Consider the following 20,447-nt stretch of genomic DNA (forward strand, 5'->3'; position numbering starts at 1 on the left):
GCAAGTGCAAGGGGTTTATGAAAAATTTATAGAAAAAACTCAGTATTCAAAATATTCTACCCATGTACATTTTCCCCTATAAATTTAGATAAAGCAACCGTAATTTCAATAAACGATTATTTTTGCTTAGATTTCAGTTTTGTAAAATAATGTAGTATCTACTGGGTGGTGTGGAACCCACAAGCTGTCTTCAACACCCAAGGAAGCTTAGTAGGTAGGTACAGGGCAGGCCCTTTAGGAAGAGAAAACAGCATGTGTGATACTTCCTAAGTTTAAGGGCAGGGAAATGTGTGTGCTACAGTTATATTTTTTCCTTTCTGACTGGAAGTTAGAGCAGCTGTAAAAAAGTGGTGTGTTTGGGAATCTCTGGCCCAGGATGAAGTCTATAACCTGATTCAGAAGACAGATGAAGAACATTACACAGCCCTTAAGAGGGTAGGAAAAACTACCACTTGAACTAAGCAAAGCATGGACACCATTCTGGTTCTGACATGCACACATTCAGTTAACAAGGTAGTGAGGTAAATGAGATCTGCCTGCACTTAAAATGACCATTAAGAATAATGATTCCAGTTTTGGCATTGATGAGAGTATATAGACATAATGTATAGAAAAGAATATTTAAAGTCCCACTTCATGCACCAATAAATAATGTATTCACTTCTCAAAATACCAAAGCAAGTGTGGGAGAGGAAATTTTCATCTATAATAGGAATTAAACTTTCAAATTATCAATTACCAGACTTCAGCTGTAAATCTATTTCAGTTGGAAGGTTTGAAGATATTAGTGAATCTGCTAAAATTCTGGAAGGTGTTTAAAAGGTGATTTTAACATAATAAAGAATCGTGCCTTAGGTATGGCAAAAAATTATAGGCACAAATGCATTGAGCACCTACTATGTGACAGCGCTGTGTTGGGAGACCTATTATGCTATTGCTAATACTCCAGATGTCACGTTTCCGTTTTCTCAATTTCTCTACCAATACCACTTACATTGTTAATTTTAAGCTATATTACTTGAAATACAACCCAGCTCATCTATTCCATAAAGTTGGTCCCAAAGTCATTCCCTCACAGGGGTGGGCTGGGAGAGGCGGAAAGCTAAATCTACTGAATAGTGAAGACTTGACCTATTGGTTTTTGTGGTATTAGCTATATATTCTTTCAGAGATCCCCAAACTTATACAAAGTCAAGGACTTGAGATAAGATCAGCAGTCTATCAATTTCAAAGACCTCAGTCGTCAGCTCTTGTTTCTTATCTTAAGGTCCCACAGCAGCGCTAGCTGTCCATTTAGGTAGTAAACCATGGCCTGTTAATAATACCTTAAGTGTAAGTCCTGACGCCTACGACCTGGTCGGTCTGCTCTAGGCGGAAGGCCGGAGGAGGGCACAGGGCAGGAAGGCTGGGCGGCGGGGACCGAGGTGACAGCAGGTGAGAGCCGGGTGCGGAATGAGGAAGTGAGACAGGGACCGTGTGGGTATTACTCATTCGGCTACACCACTGACTTTGCTCGCAAGCGGAACTTCTCGCCTCTCCTACGGTCCAGCTGAGGTTCTGGCTAATCGAAATCACTTCCCATCCCGGTTCGCTCGGGGGGAAACCGTGGGTCCGTGTAAGGGAAGGTAGTCGGAACTGCAGATAGCCTCTCGTGAGACCGCGTATCCTCCCTCAGAGGCCGAGCTTCCAAATCGCCGTTCCCCGAACCTGCTCTTCCTCTAAGCAGGGAACTCCCCGAGCCCAGGGCGCGCCGAGCCGCCAATTGATGCGTGGGAGCGGAGTCCAACGTTGCCGAGAAAGGAGGACAGGTTGCTCGGATCCCTTCGAGGGGGCAGCTCTCGGGCACAGGGTCCTGAGGAGAGTTAGCCGGACCCCTACGCACCCCCGGCAGCGGGTGTGGCCAGCTGAGAGGCGGAACGCGGAGCCTCCTACTTTACCTTTCTCCCTCCCGCTGCCGGTCGCCTTTCTGACATCGTACCCACAGTTTCCCAACGGTCTCCTTCCCCACCCCGCGACACCTGAGGGATACTTTTTCCTCTCCCCTCGATTCAAACTCAGCTGCTTCTACAGTTGCCGCAAACCGTCCTCTCCCTAGCAACAAGGTTCCGGCCGTAGAGCAAACGGCTCTAGGTGTAAGGAAGGTGATGTCGTAAAGCCGCGAGTGTCGTAAACCAGGTGCGGTGGGGAGGGGGAAGGGGTGGAGGCGGAGGGGTGGGGGGAAGAGGGAGGGAGGGGGAGGAGGTGACTCGAGCATTTAGACACAAGCGAGAGGATCATGGCGGATGGCCCCAGGTGTAAGCGCAGAAAGCAGGCGAACCCGCGGCGCAATAACGGTGAGTGGCGTAGGGGACCGGGGAGCGGCGGAGTCAGGGGGAGACGGGCAGCCGGGGCGCCCCGGGGGTGAGGGGGGCGAGCCGGGCTGGGGGCGGCCGGAGCAGGGACGGGCCAAGTGGAGTGGGAAAGTAGAAAGTAGTGCTCTCTGCCCCCCTCCGCAGCCGCCGCTGCCGGAGCCGCGCCGCGGCCGCCCGCTCTCCCTGAACCGTTATGTCTCTTACCTGGTCTCTCCGCCTAGCGGCTTCTGCCGCCTGCCGCCTCCATGGACCGTTAGCCGCCGCCGCCGCCGCCGCCGCATCCCCGGTGCTGGGCGGGCGGCCGGGACGCGGCCGGCCACTTTTCTGGTCCTGGGTGGAGCGGCTGTTGCTTCTTTCGCACTTTTCCCCACTCGCCTGCCCCTCGGCGCCTCCCCCTCTCATCCTCCTCCGTGTTATCCTCCTTCAGCGCGGAGGCCCCCGGGAGCCGGGGAAGTAACTTGTGCCCCGCGCTGACCCTGCAAAGTGCCTTCCGCGCGCCGCGGCCCCGGCCGGGGCGGTCGCTGTCGCTCGGGCCCCGCGGCTTGGGCCGGGCCGGGCGGCCGGCGGCGGCTGCGGGCTGCGTGCCGTCCGTGCGCGCGTCTGCGCGGGTCCTGGCGGAGCGCGCCGCGGGCGGACCGGGCTGGGCTGGCGGCGATGAAGTTATGACCCGCCAGCAAGGCGCGCCCGCGGAATGGGGGGCAGCAGGACGGAAGCGCGGGGCCTTCAGCGGCTCCCCTCCCTTCTCCTGGGTCCCGGCTGGGGACGGTGAGGCGAGCCCTGGGAGTGCCGTCCACGTTCCGTGGGGAGCTGGCGGGGCGGCCGGGGACTCCGGGCTCGAGCGGGCACCTACTTACCGCTCCGGGAGACCTCGAGCTGGCGGCGAGCTGGGCGGCGCGTGCGTTTGTGGAGTTGTTACCTGGTCTCAGAGTCGGGGAAGCACCACAGACAGATCCCCTCCCCGGGGAGGACTGCTTTTCCGCGCCGGGATGGGGCTCTGTGCGGACGCCTGTCTTTTTTTTTCTCTTTTCGGTTTTTGGGGAAGTTGTTACCTGGGCCGGACGCGCGGAGCGCTGACGCCGGGTAATGGAGCTTGGGTGGCGCGCTGGGTCTCGGGTGGAAGGCGGGTGGGGGAGGGGGCGGACGGACCCACGGACGCGCGGGTGCGCTGCAGCTGCAGTGTTTATTGATTTGTGTCCATGTGCCGGGGAAACACACACGTCCCTGCCCGGCGTGAGAGTTAAAAATAATAGTGAATAACGGGGGAGAGAGACAGCGAGAGAGCGTCAGACCCGAACATGTGGTGGTGGTTGCACAGTCGCCTTTTCCAGTTTGGAGAGACATTGTAAGTTGCTTGCATTTCTGCGTATCTCGGGGCGATTCTGTGCTCTCTCTCCCTCTTGTTCAGCAGTGAAATGTCTGCTGATTGTTATTGTCTGGACAGTTTCTGTGGTGAGAGGAGCAAGACTTGTCCGCCCGGGGGCGGCAGGCAAAGGCGAGGTCTCCCACCCGGCGGCCGGGTACCTGTTTGTATAATAATGGGCGGCAACGGCCCTGCTGCGGGCTGCAGCCCAGACTATATAAGGAATTACGCGTACGTTTCGGACCAAGGGACTCCTTTGGGCTCCTGCGTTATTTTTAAAACGAGTTTTAGGAGTAGGACAATAAATGCGCCTGTAATGGGATCGCTGTACCTTCCAGAAAAATAAGGAAATGTGTGTTTGAGTGCAAACTCTCTAGCGCTTCCCCCGCCCCACCCCACCCCCACCTCCCCGGCTCCCTTGCTCCCTTTCTCCCTCCCCTCTGGGATGCGAAACGCGAGGTTTTGTAACCTTTCCTGGCAATTTTAGATTTTGTGTGGGATTTCCTGTCTAGAAGCAGATACCAAGATTTTAAGCTGTTTCATGATGTTTCCTTCCAATCGTAAACATTTATTATATATTGGGCTGACACTGAAATCACTGCTTTCATGAATGGTTTTTAGTTATTCGAATAAACATTCGCTTTTTAAAGACGTTTGTTAGGACCGATAACTAATATTTGGTATCCTCATTGTGGAGAGATGATTCGTTATAGCAAGGAGCGGCGCACAGGCCATTGCAATTTAATTTCCTGTTTTAGCGTCAAATACTGTGTGTTCTATATAGAGCTACAGCCGCTGTTGCTGATGTGGCTTATGAAAGGTAAGTTGGTTCAGCGAGGGCTGTTGGCTCTTTACCTTATTTAAAATGTTCATCACCAGAAAAAGGGGCTTTTCTTGTTGCTGACGACGTGTGTGTGACATGTGAGTCTGAACCACCCAGCGTCTGTGCAGCTGCTGTAAACATGTTTACCTGAACAGGAAAGAATGGATTTTTCTTCTAAAGATCCTGTGATATGAACATTACACCCATAAGGCATATCAACAGATGACTTAAGGGAAAAAAAGCTATCCTGAAAGGTACTTGAAGTCAACAGGAAAAAGAGGTTCTCGATCGCTGCAGCAAATGGCAACTTGTGCAGGTAGAAAAAAGATGGTGTTTAGTTTTCTCCTGCATGTATGTCAGCCCCCTCCTGTCTGCTGCTTTCATTCTCGAGGGAGGAATTTATTTACCACGCTTGTTGTCAGTATTTTTCTTTGTGTTTAATATTAGAAAAACAGATTTGGGGCTTGTTAGCACAAAATGTCTTGTCTGCAGTATGCATTACTCTCGGAAAACAAAAGGTGTTTAAGATAGCACTGTACTACTACAGGTACCTTCCATTTTCATCACTTTCGGCTCTGTGCTTGTATTTTTTTGTTCTCAAATGCATTTCATCTAGTGCTGATGATTACAGCCATGCTGTTTTGAGATTAAGCCTTATAATCTGTGAATTAAAAATGGTCATATGCCATTGTGTTAGGAAACCTTAGGGTAGGTGCTGGTTAATATTTCTTAGCAATGCAATCATATTTAAGTTGGAGTTGTTTGTGGAAGAGAATTGCTTGGGAAAAATGTTAGCTCTTAAATCTTTTGAATGACAGGGTAAAAGATATATATACAGTGAGAAATAGTCATAGAGTATGCTATTATTTATATGTAAATAATTTTTTTGTTCATTTTAAAATAAAGTATGCAGATTTTGCTGTTTAAGCCTCCACTAAAACATTTTAATTTCCTTTCTGGAATATATCTGCAGTGTAGGATATTAATGGGAGAATCAAGTAATGTAACTTGACAGAGGTAAACCAACTGAGCATGATTTGGCCAGAGGATCAAACCTTATGTAGTAACTTTATGGTAATGATATTAGTCAACTACAAAAGAGTAGTATTCCAATTGCTTAAATCGATTGTTGCCATTTACAATATAATGCTTTGTTCGTTGTATTTTAAAAATTTGTCTTCTCATTTTCCACTTATACTCTATGTGTGGTTTTCTTACCTTTTTTTTTTTTTGAGAAATATATTCTAGCTACTAATGACCACAATCTGAGTAATTCACTTTAGATGTAACAGCAGGTACCTATTTTTCTGTTATTTGCACCATTTCTACTTGCTGTCTTTGGAAACCACCAGTAGAGGATGCTAACAAAAGTGATGTTTTGTGTAGTAGTAGTACCATAAGTCCCTATCTCCTGTTGATTGGGACCTCTGCATGGATAGGGACCTTTGGTGTAATTCGGAGTCTTAGTGTTATGTAAACTAGCCCTGGGTAAATTAGGCTTATGCATTTTCTAGTCTACTAAGACTGAAAAGAAGTAGGAATGTTTTAGCTTGGCCATTTTTATAAATTTGAGCTTTTTATGTCCTGAAATTGAGATTGCTATCACTTTAGTCTTGCTTTAGACCAGATGTATTAATGCTGTAAAAAAAAAAAAGTTTTATATTGCTAGATTTGTAGAAGAATATGTAATGATTGGCCCATATATTTTTTTGCATACTTAGCATATATTTAACCTTTCTATTCATAGTAAGAACCCTGAAGAAATATTTTTACACATTAAAAGGTTAAATATGGTAAGAAAATTGCAATTAATTGATTAATAGTATTGTGTAATTATTTTCCTATAACTTTTGTAGACTTAAACATGGGTTGGCAGACAACTGCTTAATGAGCAGCCCCTCAGATATTAGTGATTTTTAGATTTTATCTTTTCCTTCCCTTCTACTTTAAGAATCAGAATCAGGTAGTGTATAATTTTAAATTTACCAATTATAAATTAAGGAACATAAGTTTGTTTTGGGGTTTTAAATGCAGTGTTGTAAAAGTCTATAGTTTGATTTTTATCACATGCTTGCATTCAAAGAATTCTCACTTTTCAAACCATGTAAATCGGTATTATAACTTCCATTTATAAATAATTGCACAAGACTTACTGTATTTAGTTATGCTTTTTGATTTATGTTCACATAATTACATTAATATAACTGCATGTATTAATACATTCCTAAATGAAGTATTTCATTAGGTCAAATGTTAGAGGTATTTATTTCCGTAGTTATTTTTAATGGTGTTTCTGTGTGTACACCACTAATGCCATAATGTAATAGTAATACTATTTATCTTGAATTAAAGTTGAAATTACCTGAATTATCAAGTAAGCCTGTGAATTTCTCATTTGGGGGGTATCATGGCTCTTCAAGAGTGGGCATGTATGTGCATTGCATGTCTGAATAAATACAGTTTTATGCTTCCTGACCAATGTTTCTTGAATTTGGTTTTCTCCTAATTTCTAGAGCTGGGAGTAGTAAATAAGTTACCAGTAAAATGGTTAAAAAAAAACAAAACCACCATTTTAAGGAACTTTTTTAAGGAACTGAGGAACTTTACCACAAAGCCATGACATACATAATTGTAACATGGAGCAAAATTTAAAGTATCTTATAATTGAAAGCATCGTTCATTTGTCAAGATGACCCTTAGGCGAAAGCATATGAGATGTTTGGTTAATACCTTTTTCTTTCTTTCTCTAGTATCTAGCATTTTTGAATGCCATACCATATGTTTGCAGTTCTAGTGGCTTTGAAGCATGTGGTGAGAAAGTTCTATCAAGAAGTTGGGACTATTTTTAAAATAACAGCAGTCATTTCTCATAGGTGTTTTTATTTTGTTTTTCCCCCTTTTTTCTTTCCCTTCTATAAATCACTCTAAGTATGTGATTAGAGCCAGATGTAAACACAGATGCAGTATCATGTGGAATTATACTGACAGCCACTCTTAACTACCTGTACTGAATTGCAGTAAAGAAAAAAAATCATATGATACATGTTGGAAGAAGATACATATTAGTATGCAGGAGTGCAGTGAGAGGTTAGAGAACTTGATGGAATTGTAGAAATAGTATTTAGGATGAAAAAAAAGGTTTCTTAAGCTTTGCAGCATGATCACTAATTTATGGGAAAATGTATGTTTATTTCTAATCGAGATAAAAGCTAAAGTAAAAAGTTCATAGTTGAAAAAAATTTTTTTAAATTTCTAACTGGAAAAGTGCTCTGATTAGGAAATACAAAATGGTTTTTTAAAACATTTTTTAAAAGCCTGTAAGTTTCTACAAGTTAAAGAAAATAAATGGATATACACAGTGTAAAAAAAGTTTTTTAGCAACCCCAGTTAAAGTTAAATCTGAGCAATTATACAGGCATTGCTATCAGAAATAATCTTTCCTTTGGGTGGGACAGTGTTTTGAGAATTGTATTCCTAAAGGAAGCTTTATTGGGACATCAATTTTAACAAATAAAAAATTTCAGTATGGTGTGAGCATATCTAGATTTTAATCTTGATGAAGGTAAATAGTGTGCTTGTTAACCTGAGACTAATTTGCTTGAAAATATGGCAACATGCTATTACTACTTAAAAAGCAAAATGCTCTCTAATAAATAAAATTTGCCTTAAGATTGTTTTCAGAAAAGAAAATTGTTTAATATTTAGAACTCACTTCATTAACATAGTTAAAACATATTTTGGAGTGTATCGTTTAGGTGTAGTTTAGTTGAAAAACTCCAAAGGTAGAGCAGAAAAAGCTAAGTTCAAGTCTATAACTGTATTTTAGCTTTGAAATATTATTAGATTCTTATTTTTTTATTCTCTAAGAAACTAGTTTATCTCATTTACTAAAACATCCTCCTGTTATTTAATACATGTCCTCTCTAATCATTGGGGTTTCATTTATCTGTCCATATCTCCTCATAATCCACTTTATATATTTATTGAGACTTGAGGCATGGAGTGTAAGTTATAAACTGTAGCTGTTAGTAGAAGACCTTAGAGTATGGCAGCCTGGGAAAAGTGTTATCATCTGTTTTGCAGTACCAACTACATGTGTGCTGGAATTATTAGCAACAGATGGCTTGTGACCTCTTAATTCCCTCTCCCCTTCCCCTCCCTCCCCATCCATATTTAAAATTAAATGTGAATGGAAGATAAATGCGGGGATTAGGTCAATTTCTCATGTTTACTGCCATATTCTAAGAATATAGCAAGATCTCTATTTTCTTCTTAAAGTATTATAATTTCAAATTTTTAGATATTTTAAATATTCCAGTTTTGGTTTTTAGGTATCTTAATCCCATATCAATTTTCTATTTATAAAATGTGGCACCATTGTTGTTTAGATACCTCAGTTACTATTCATGGTCATCAACTCACAATATATTCTAATTTTCCTAATCTTTGAGATCTTTATATCCATTCGACCCACATTCTAATTGAATGTTTGGTTTTCGTTAAATGCTCAGAGTGTGACTAGTTTATTGATTAAAATTTCATCGTTCTTTTGGAATCTTATATTTTTAATATGGAAGGCTCTTCAGAGGTTTTTTTTATCTGAAAACTGATACAGATAAGCTGAAATTTAGGATCTTCAAGTATAAAATCCACAAGAGGCTTTAACGTGGTTTTAAGGGGGTAATAGTGACATGTGGGACAACATACACTGATACTCTTCAAAGAATAGATTGTCTGAACTTGGGCTCAAGATAACCTTACTCGCCTTAGATACTTGAAAAGGCTATACAAATCACTGTATCTCTTTAATGCTTTTTCCTTTCTACTGAAAAACTTAAGTTGCTATTCACTCCTATTGCTACATCTTTTTTCTAACCCTCTTAGATTGATACTCTGGTTTTTTGCTTTTTTTGTTGGGGGGAGAGTTGGAGGAGAGAACATAGTTACATATGAATAAATTCTAATTAAGAAATTAATGAAATAATTTTGGAGGGATTTGGAGAATAATCCAAGTCCATTTCTACAGATAAGAAAACAGATTAAAGAGATAAAATGATTGCTAAGGTTCTAGTACTAGTTAGCTTGGACTAGGTTATAGTTTTCAGGTTCGGAGCTCAGGTTCCTTTTATTAGACCATTTGTAACAACTGAGAACTAGATGCCATGAATTTTCAAATTTATTGTAGTTAAGACCAAGATGTGTAGAATGCTCAATCATCTCAGATAAAAGGGTTTCTAACCACTTGCATAAATCTTATCAAATTTAATAGTTGATGTGACTGTAACAAAACATTTGAGTTGCATAGAATATTGCTTAGAAGCATAGTCTTCTTAATTTGGATTACATTTTTTCCTTTTTATTCCTGTTCTTAACACCGTACACGCTATCCTTTCCCAACCCTCACTTGTACCCAGTCTAACATATTTTTTAGATATTCTTGGTTACATCTCTATCCTTGTAAAATTGTGTAGTTCTTTTGTGTTTTGCATCTACATAACTGCTTTTTTGCTATGTATTTTAGTTCATTCAGTGTTCTTTGAAATCTGTTCATGTATGTACATCTAGTTCATTGCTTCTAACTGTGCAATATTGCATGATTTGCTCTAGCACACATTACTTATGAGTTCCTTTAATGATAGATGTACAGGTTGACTCCCACTTTTGGGTACAAATAGTTCTGTGGTAAACATCTTTCTAGCTGTTGCTAATGGCTGTGGAAGAGTTTTTCTGGGGATATATATGCGGGGATGATTTGCTGTTATAGGTTGAAGTTAAATATCACGTTTAATCTAAGTTCTGCCAGATTATATCTAAAAAGGGCATGCCAATTTTTACCCTCACCAACAAGGTATAAAAATTCTACTTTCTTACATTTTGCCAGCTTTTGCTATGGTGGAGCATCCTACATTTTACTCATTTAACTGTTGTTAAATAAAATTTCATGGTTGCTGTAATATGTTTTTCTCTGTTGATGAGGGAGGTCGATCATTTCTTCATATCACTGTTAGCCATTTGGGTTTCTGTTTTCATTATCTGATCTGTTATACCCTTTGCCCTTCCTTTTGGTTGGGTTTTGACTTGTTTGTTTCCCAGAATTCCTTGTGTATTTGGGACAGCAGTCCCATGGTGGTTTAAGACATGGTAAACTTTTCCCTAATGTATCATTTATTAAGTTGACTGATTATGGTACAGAAATCCTTAATTTTAATGTAGTTAAATCTATCAAATTTTTTAGTTTGTGGTCAGTAAGACATCTTTCTTGATCCATAAACTGCAAAGATATTTTCCTAGATTTTCTTCTAATAGTTTTGTAGTTTTACCTTTCATATTTAGGTCTTTAATGCATCTGAAGTTCACCTTTGAATATAGCAATTCTTTCTTAAGAGGAGCAAACATACTGGTTAAAAGTTTGGGTTATCCAGTAATTTACTAGCTGAGTCACTGTGGCCGAGTTACTTAATTTTCCAATGCTTGAATTTCCCCATATATATAAAAAGGGGATGATAACCTTATTGTTAGGTTAAATTAGATGTATGAAGCACTGTGCCTAGTACATGTTTTAGCATTCAGTATATGTTCTTTTTAAAATTTACTTATTACATTAAGTTTATTTGTTGTAAATACATCTTGCATCAGCTAACAATTTCATAACGTCTTGTTGGATATTAACTATATAACTACCATCTAAAAGGATGTTGTTATAAAATTTGTTCATTGTTTCTGTAGCTTTGACCCTAAACAATGCTTAGTTGTTCTAGCCTTAAGGACAAGGCTGTTTGTTAAATCAGTAATAGAATAGTATCTTAATGCTATTTTTTATATGTCTTTCAGCTTGAGGAAGGCTCTCTTGGACTCTTTTTATTTTATTTTATTTTATTTATTTATTTTTTTTAAATAATTATTTTTTATTGAAGGGTAGTTGACGCACAGTATTACATTACATTAGTTTCAAGTGTACAACACAGTAGTAGAACATTTATATACATAATTCTAGGTTCCAGCTATCACCCTACCAAGCTGTTACAATATCTTGACTATATTCCTTATGCTATACATTACATCCCGGTACTTATTTATTTTACCATTGGAAGTCCTTTTTTTTTTTTTTTTTTGTGAGGGCATCTCTCATATTTATTGATCAAATGGTTGTTAACGACAATAAAATTCTGTATAGGGGAGTCAATGCTCAATGGACAATCATTAATCCACCCCAAGCCTAATTTTCGTCAGTCTCCAATCTTCTGAGGCATAACAAACAAGTTCTTACATGGAGAACAAATTCTTACATAATGAATAAGTTACATAGTGAACAGTACAAGGGCAGTCATCACAGAAACTTTCGGTTTTGCTCATGCATTATGAACTCTAAACAGTCAGTTCAAATATGAATACTCATTTGGTTTTTATACTTGATTTATATGTGGATACCACATTTCTCTCTTTATTATTATTATTTTTAATAAAATGCTGAAGTGGTAGGTAGATACAAGATAAAGGTAGAAAACATAGTTTAGTGTTGTAAGAGAGCAAATGTAGATGATCAGGTGTGTGCCTGTAGACTATGTGTTAATCCAAGCTAGACCAGGGCAATAAAACATCCACGTATGCAGAAGATTTCTCTCAGAACAGGGGGGGGTGAGGTTCTAAGCCTCACCTCTGTTGATCCCCAATTTCTCACCTGATGGCCCCCCTGCGACTGTGCCAGTCTTAGGTTGTTCCTCCCTTGAGGAATCTTACCCGTCTCTGGCTAACCAGTCATCTTCCGGGGCCATACAGGGAAATGTGAAGTTGGTAAGTGAGAGGGAAGCCTTATTGTTTGAAAAGGTTAGCTTTTTACTTCTTTGCATATTTATGCCCTGTGGCTTCTATGCCCAGCATTTGTCTTGAGGTATCTTTACCACTTGGAAGAATTATGATACTCGGTAAATTTGATATGAGGCACGAATTCTATTTAAGGGTTGTAATTAGGAAGGAAGAAGAAAAGCTATAGAAGTAGCAGGCAGAAGAAAACATGGGAAGATTGATTATTTCTTTGACATATCTTCTTGTAGAGTAACTTCAGCATGTATAGGTTTTAAGCTACTACTTAAATTGCGCACACACATTAACATAATAGGAGTATAGTTACATAACCAAAGCATACCTGTAATTACCAGCCATCTCCAGTGAAACCAAGAAAACCAGTTAGGCACCTTAGGCATTTGTGAAAACTTATCTATGATATGGTGGATATTGTCCAACTGAACTTGAACAGTCTGAGAGAAATCAGACAAATTAAAACAACCCATTCCTGGGGACTGTTCACATGCCATATGTTCTTTTAACTGTAAATAGTCTGTAGTTGTAAGACTTTGGAGCGCTACAATTTGCACTTCTCCAAATTCTTGGTTGAGTTCCAACAGATCCAGTCAAATTTGTTGTTTTACTGTATGCACAGGCCAGCTTAGATATCTCCTTCCTCATTCCCATGGCAAGTCCAGGAACTGGTGGGATGAATGCATCTACACCTGTAGCAGTGTGTGGATCTTTGTTGGGGTTTTTTGATGATCATCTTCTGGCATGAGTCTTCCAGAGAGTGCAGATGTTGGAAGTTCTTTTTCATATCGTATCTTAGTTCATTTTCGGGGTAGCCCAATTAGGCTTTGATCCTCTGTATAAACACAAACAGACCCTTTGCCTACACTTTTATATGCCCTTTATACCCTTGTGTAGAACTCGTTGGAGGTTACCACACAGGAACTGCCCTTTTTTTTTTTTTTGCTTTGTTTTTGGTATCACTAATCTACACTTACATGACGAATATTATGTTTACTAAGCTCTCCCCTATACCAGGTCTCCCCTATAAACCCCTTTACAGTCACTGTCCATCAGCATAGCAAAATGTTGTAGAATCACTACTTGCCTTCTCTGTGTTGTACAGCCCTCCCTTTTCTCCTACCCCCCCATGCATGTTAATCTTAGTACCCCCCTACTTCTCCCCCCCTTATCCCTCCCTACCCACCCATCCTCCCCAGTTCCTTTCCCTTTGGTACCTGTTAGTCCATTCTTGAGTTCTGTGATTCTGCTGCTGTTTTGTTCCTTCAGTTTTTCCTTTGTTCTTATATTCCACAGATAAGTGAAATCATTTGGTATTTCTCTTTCTCCACTTGGCTTGTTTCACTGAGCATAATACCCTCCAGCTCCATCCATGTTGCTGCAAATGATTGGATTTGCCTTTTTCTTATGGCTGAGTAGTATTCCATTGTGTATATGTACCACATCTTCTTTATCCATTCATCTATTGATGGACATTTAGGTTGCTTCCAATTCTTGGCTATTGTAAATAGTGCTGCAATAAACATAGGGGTGCATCTGTCTTTCTCAAACTTGATTGCTGCGTTCTTAGGGTAAATTCCTAGGAGTGCAATTCCTGGGTCAAATGGTAAGTCTGTTTTGAGCATTTTGATGTACCTCCATACTGCTTTCCACAATGGTTGAACTAACTTACATTCCCACCAGCAGTGTAGGAGGGTTCCCCTTTCTCCACAGCCTCGCCAACATTTGTTGTTGTTTGTCTTTTGGATGGCAGCCATCCTTACTGGTGTGAGGTGATACCTCATTGTAGTTTTAATTTGCATTTCTCTGATAATTAGCGATGTGGAGCATCTTTTCATGTGTCTGTTGGCCATCTGTATTTCTTTTTTGGAGAACTGTCTGTTCAGTTCCTCTGCCCATTTTTTAATTGGGTTATTTGTTTTTTGTTTGTTGAGGCGTGTGAGCTCCTTATATACTCTGGACGTCAAGCCTTTATCGGATGTGTCATTTTCAAATATATTCTCCCATACTGTAGGGATCCTTCTTGTTCTATTGATGGTGTCTTTTGCTGTACAGAAGCTTTTCAGCTTAATATAGTCCCACTTACTCATTTTTGCTGTTGTTTTCCTTGCCCAGGGAGATATGTTCAAGAAGAGGTCACTCATGTTTATGTCTAAGAGGTTTTTGCCTATGTTTTCTTCCAAGAGTTTAATTGTTTCATGGCTTACATTCAGGTCTTTGATCCATTTTGAGTTTACTTTTGTATATGGGGTTAGACAATGGTCCAGTTTCATTCTCCTACATGTAGCTGTCCAGTTTTGCCAGCACCACCTGTTGAAGAGACTGTCATTTCGCCATTGTATGTCCATGGCTCCTTTATCAAATATTAATTGACCATATATGTCTGGGTTAATGTCTGGATTCTCTAGTCTGTTCCATTGGTCTGTGGCTCTGCTCTTGTGCCAGTACCAAATTGTCTTGATTACTATGGCTTTATAGTAGAGCTTGAAGTTGGGGAGTGAGATCCCCCCTACTTTATTCTTCTTTCTCAGGATTGCTTTGGCTATTCGGGGTCTTTGGTGTTTCCATATGAATTTTTGAATTATTTGTTCCAGTTCATTGAAGAATGTTGCTGGTAGTTTCATAGGGATTGCATCAAATCTGTATATTGCTTTGGGCAGGATGGCCATTTTAACGATATTAATTCTTCCTAGCCACGAGCATGGGCTGAGTTTCCATCTGTTAGTGTCCCCTTTAATTTCTCTTAAGAGTGACTTGTAGTTTTCAGAGTATAAGTCTTTCACTTCTTTGGTTAGGTTTATTCCTAGGTATTTTATTTTTTTTGATGCAAATGTGAATGGAGTTGTTTTCCTGATTTCTCTTTCTGTTGGTTCATTGTTAGTATACAGGAAAGCCACAGATTTCTGTGTGTTGATTTTGTATCCCGCAACTTTGCTGTATTCTGATATCAGTTCTAGTAGTTTTGGGGTGGAGTCTTTAGGGTTTTTTATGTACAGTATCATGTCATCTGCAAATAGTGACAGTTTAACTTCTTCTTTACCAATCTGGATTCCTTGTATTTCTTTGTTTTGTCTGATTGCCGTGGCTAGGACCTCCAGTACTATGTTAAATAACAGTGGAGAGAGTGGGCATCCCTGTCTAGTTCCCGATCTCAGAGGAAATGCTTTCAGCTTCTCGCTGTTCAATATAATGTTGGCTGTGGGTTTATCATAGATGGCCTTTATTATGTTGAGGTACTTGCCCTCTATTCCCATTTTGCTGAGAGTTTTTAACATGAATGAATGTTGAACTTTGTCAAATGCTTTTTCAGCATCTATGGAGATGATCATGTGGTTTTTGTCTTTCTTTTTGTTGATGTGGTGGATGATGTTGATGGACTTTCGAATGTTGTACCATCCTTGCATCCCTGGGATGAATCCCACTTGGTCATGGTGTATGATCCTTTTGATGTATTTTTGAATTCGGTTTGCTAATATTTTGTTGAGTATTTTTGCATCTACGTTCATCAGGGATATTGGTCTGTAGTTTTCTTTTTTGGTGGGGTCTTTGCCTGGTTTTGGTATTAGGGTGATGTTAGCTTCATAGAATGAGTTTGGGAGTATCCCCTCCTCCTCTATTTTTTGGAAAACTTTAAGGAGATGGGTATTATGTCTTCCCTGTATGTCTGATAAAATTCCGAGGTAAATCCATCTGGCCCGGGGGTTTTGTTCTTGGGTAGTTTTTTGATTACCGCTTCAATTTCGTTGCTCGTAATTGGTCTGTTTAGATTTTCTGTTTCTTCCTGGGTCAATCTTGGAAGGTTATATTTTTCTAGGAAGTTGTCCATTTCTCCTAGGTTTCCCAGCTTGTTAGCATATAGGTTTTCATAGTATTCTCCAATAATTCTTTGCATTTCCGTGGGGTCCGTCGTGATTTTTCCTTTCTCGTTTCTGATACTGTTGATTTGTGTTGACTCTCTTTTCTTCTTAATAAGTCTGGCTAGAGGCTTATCTATTTTGTTTATTTTCTCGAAGAAACAGCTCTTGGTTTCATTGATTTTTGCTATTGTTTTATTCTTCTCAATTTTATTTATTTCTTCTCTGATCTTTATTATGTCCCTCCTTCTGCTGACCTTAGGCCTCATCTGTTCTTCTTTTTCCAATTTCGATAATTGTGACATTAGACCATTCATTTGGGATTGTTCTTCCTTTTTTAAATATGCTTGGATTGCTATATACTTTCCTCTTAAGACTGCTTTTGCTGTGTCCCACAGAAGTTGGGGCTTAGTGTTGTTGTTGTCATTTGTTTCCATATATTGCTGGATCTCCATTTTGATTTGGTCACTGATCCATTGATTATTTAGGAGCATGTTGTTTAGCCTCCATGTGTTTGTGAGCCTCTTTGCTTTCTTTGTACAGTTTATTTCTAGTTTTATGCCTTTGTGGTCTGAAAAGTTGGTTGGTAGGATTTCAATCTTTTGGAATTTTCTGAGGCTCTTTTTGTGGCCTAGTATGTGGTCTATTCTGGAGAATGTTCCATGTGCACTTGAGAAGAATGTATATCCCGCTGCTTTTGGATGTAGAGTTCTATAGATGTCTATTAGGTCCATCTGCTCTACTGTGTTGTTCAGTGCTTCCATGTCCTTACTTATTTTCTGCCCAGTGGATCTATACTTTGGGGTGTCTTGGACTCTTTTTAAGGGGCATTATATTCAAAGAGAACTTACCACATTACTTTTATGTATAATACTGATGTTGATTTCAAGGATAATACCCTGGTGTTACTCTGTTACATAAAACAAAGAAACCAAGCTCAAGGAAGCTAAACTTTATATTCTGTATTTGAGTAGCCTAAGGAGTGTGAGGGCCTCAGCTTTTCATACTGTTTCATTCATTTCATTTGGAATATATTTAAGATGGTTGTATGTTTTTTAAAGACATAATATGCCCTTATAGTATAGATCAAAGCAATCCTAAGACAAAAGTTGAAATGATACCCTTTTTGTGTGCATGTTTTAATAAAGTTTATTGAGGTATGTAATTTATGTATATCATTACACATGTACATTGTGATTTTTGACATACTTACACATCTATGTAACTACCACCATAATTAAGCTGTACAACCTTTGCATCATCGCATAAAGTTCCCTTGTACCTCATCTCTGTCAACCTTCCCTACCTCTGACTCAAGCAACCAGTGATCTCTTTTGATCACTAGAGATTAGGTTTACTGTTTCTAGAGGTTCACATAAACAATCACAAAGTAAGTGCTCTTTTATCTACCTTCTTTTCCTCAGCATAAGGTTGATAAGATTTAATTCATGTTATTGAATGTATCAGTAGTTCATTGCTTTTATATTGGCAAGTGTAGTATTTGTAGGCTGAGTGACTAATATTCCATTGCATGAATATACCACAATTTGTTTACCCATTCACCTATAATGGACTTAACTATTTGGGTTGTTTCTAGTTTTGCTATAGAATAAAACTGCTATGAACATTCACATACAAATTTTTATATGGATGTATGCTTAACATTTCTTTTGGATAAATACCCAGGAGTAGAATTGCTGGGTCATATATAGTTTTAAGTGTATGTGTAACTTTGTAAGAAACTGCCAAACTGGTTTCTAAAGTGCTTGTAACATTTTACATTTTACAATGTATGAAAGTTCTAGTTGCTCTACTCCTTACAGACATTTGTCCATGTTTTTCATTTTATCTGTCCCAGTAGTTGTGTGGTAGTGTCCTTTTTGTTTTAATTTGGATTTCACTGGTACTAATGATATTTGAATATCTTTTGATGTACTTACTGGCCATTTGCGATTTTTTTTTTTTATGAACTGTCTGCTTCAATCATTTGTCTGTTTTTAATTGGGTTGCTTGTCTTTATTATTGAGATGTAAGAGTTCTTTATATATTGTGGACCCAAGTTCTTTAATGGATATAGGTTATTTAAAATATTTTCTCCCTTTATGTGGCTTGTCTTTTGATTTTCTTAATGGTATCTTTGAAATGCAAAAGTTTTAAATTCTGATGAAGTCCAATTTATAATTTTATCCTTTTAGACTTCATGATTTTTGTGTTTTAAGAAATCTTTGCCCACTCCAGGAAATTTTTTACTTCTGTGCTGTTTTAGGTCTGCGATCCAATCCAGGTTAATTTTTGTCTGTACCCTGTTTTGATGTTCAGTCACAAGCCTGGCTGAGGTGTAGGCCTTGCATAGTTTCCAAGACAGAAAGACTTAGTCTTACTCATCAAAATTCAATATGAAAATTTCTATTTGAGTTTTTAGGAATATTTTTCAGGACTCAAGTAAGATTGAAAGCTCAGGATTATAAAAGAACACAAATCCTACTTTCTTGGTTTCATACATTTTAAAACTGAGAGCAGTTACATTGTGCCTAGTCAGTGTTTTCAAATTTTTCACTTTTAATTCACAGAGATAAAGTTTCAGAGAAAGATGTGCAAAAAAGTGGCTACAGTTAAGCACAATGTGAATGTTATCTTCGTGGTCTCTTATTTCCTACACAGTTTTAGTGAGTTCAGCACTATACCAATTGTTTTGCACATTCTATAGCTTTTATCTTTACACTGGGGGTTTGTTTAAACCTACCGTTTATTTTGAGTTCATCAAGGGATATAATTTTGTCCTTTAAAACATTTTTTCCTTCAGTAGTGTTTGTTCATTTAATTTATTGTAGTTGATGTACAGTATTTATTTCATTTTGGTGTATACATAATCACTCGACAGTTATACATTACTGAATGCTCACCACCATAAGCGTAGTTACTGTCTGTCATCATACAGAGATGTTACAATATTATTGACTATATTCCCAATGCTGTACTTTTATCCAGCATTTAATTTATGTTGTAACTGAAAGCTTGTATCTTTTTGTCCCCTTCACCTGTTTCATCCATCCCCCCCTTTGGATATGAAAGTTTCTTTAACTGTCTCTAAGTTCCTTGCATAAGGCCTCCACCCTGCTGTTAAGGTGAAACCACAGTAGTCCAGGTCTGTAGTGACCTCCAAATCCCATGAACCTTTCCCAGTCCTCACCTTGTTTGAATTCCCTGTATTTGATATTGTTGACTCTCCTGGAAGGCTTTGCTTACTTTGCTTTCTTAGCTTCCATACTATTGCTCTTCTCTTAATTTCTGATCTCTTCCCATTCTTCTCTCATGGAGCCTCTTTCTCTTTGCTGTTACCCAGGGCTGCTTCTCTTCTCACTCAACATACCATACCTAGAAGTCTGACTCAGCTTTCTTAGTTGTAACTGTCTCATATGTTTTCGAAATCTTCATCTCTTGCCCAGAAGACTGGGCTCCAGATATGTACCTACAGTTCTACATCCTAAATATCTCTCAAATCAGTCTTTTCCCCTGCATTTCAATTTCTGCTGTTGTGGGACCCTCCTTTCTCACCCAGACTCTTAACAATCGACTATTGTTTATTACAGTAGACTCTTCTCTGTCTGCTGCCAAATTATCCTTGTAAAAAAAAAAGGTCTGATTCAATCACTCTCACAATTAGATCTCTTCCCTCCATGTTTATTAACTTACTGGATAAAATTGAGATCCCTTACATGACCTACAAGGCCCTCATTTATGAACCTGTCCCTGCTACTTCTTCCACTTATCTACTGACCACTTCCTGCCTCCTGTTTTTTAACTATAGATTCCTGTATCTACAAGTTGGTTTTCCTCCATGCCTTTAAAAATAATTTTGTTCTTTCTACCTGAAATAACACTTCCTTTTGCACTGTCCCATACTTTTCTGGTGTATTTTCAAAGGTGAGCAGGAATTCATCTCAGATACTTCTTTCAAAATGCTTTCCCTGGTCCCTTTGCCATTTTTCAGAGGAAGTTAATTATCTTCTGTTATACCTTTGAATCTGTCTCTTACACTTATATTTTTGTGCATATTCTACCAGATTATGATTTGTTCCTATGTCATCTTCCCTCCCTAACTATAGTATCCTTTAGAATGGAGACTTTCTTACTCATCTTGGCATGCCAGTAAGTACTAGTAGCTGTTGCTGTAGTAGCATGGTATATAGCACCTCCTATATTTATATTATCTATTGTATGCCAGGTGCTGTTCTAAATCCTTT

At 39.3% G+C, this 20,447-nt stretch overlaps 1 protein-coding gene across 3 annotated transcripts in view; it reads left to right on the forward strand.

Moving 5' to 3' along the window:
- Positions 1–2,215: 2,215 nt before the first annotated feature.
- The window catches only part of ZEB1 (zinc finger E-box binding homeobox 1), a 180,041-nt gene continuing 161,809 nt past the window's right edge, over positions 2,216–20,447 (forward strand). For 2 of the 3 annotated variants that reach the window (XM_036912228.2, XM_036912229.2), the window contains exon 1: positions 2,216–2,333. In XM_036912228.2, the coding sequence (XP_036768123.2) occupies positions 2,276–2,333 (58 nt within the window). In that variant the 5' untranslated portion in view covers positions 2,216–2,275. Of the gene's footprint in view, positions 2,334–4,723; positions 4,851–20,447 lie in introns of those variants that run through there. The other variant, XM_057498351.1, reaches the window with a different exon arrangement.

Source organism: Manis pentadactyla, chromosome 3, assembly GCF_030020395.1.
Source record: "Manis pentadactyla isolate mManPen7 chromosome 3, mManPen7.hap1, whole genome shotgun sequence".
Taxonomy (NCBI): domain Eukaryota; kingdom Metazoa; phylum Chordata; class Mammalia; order Pholidota; family Manidae; genus Manis; species Manis pentadactyla.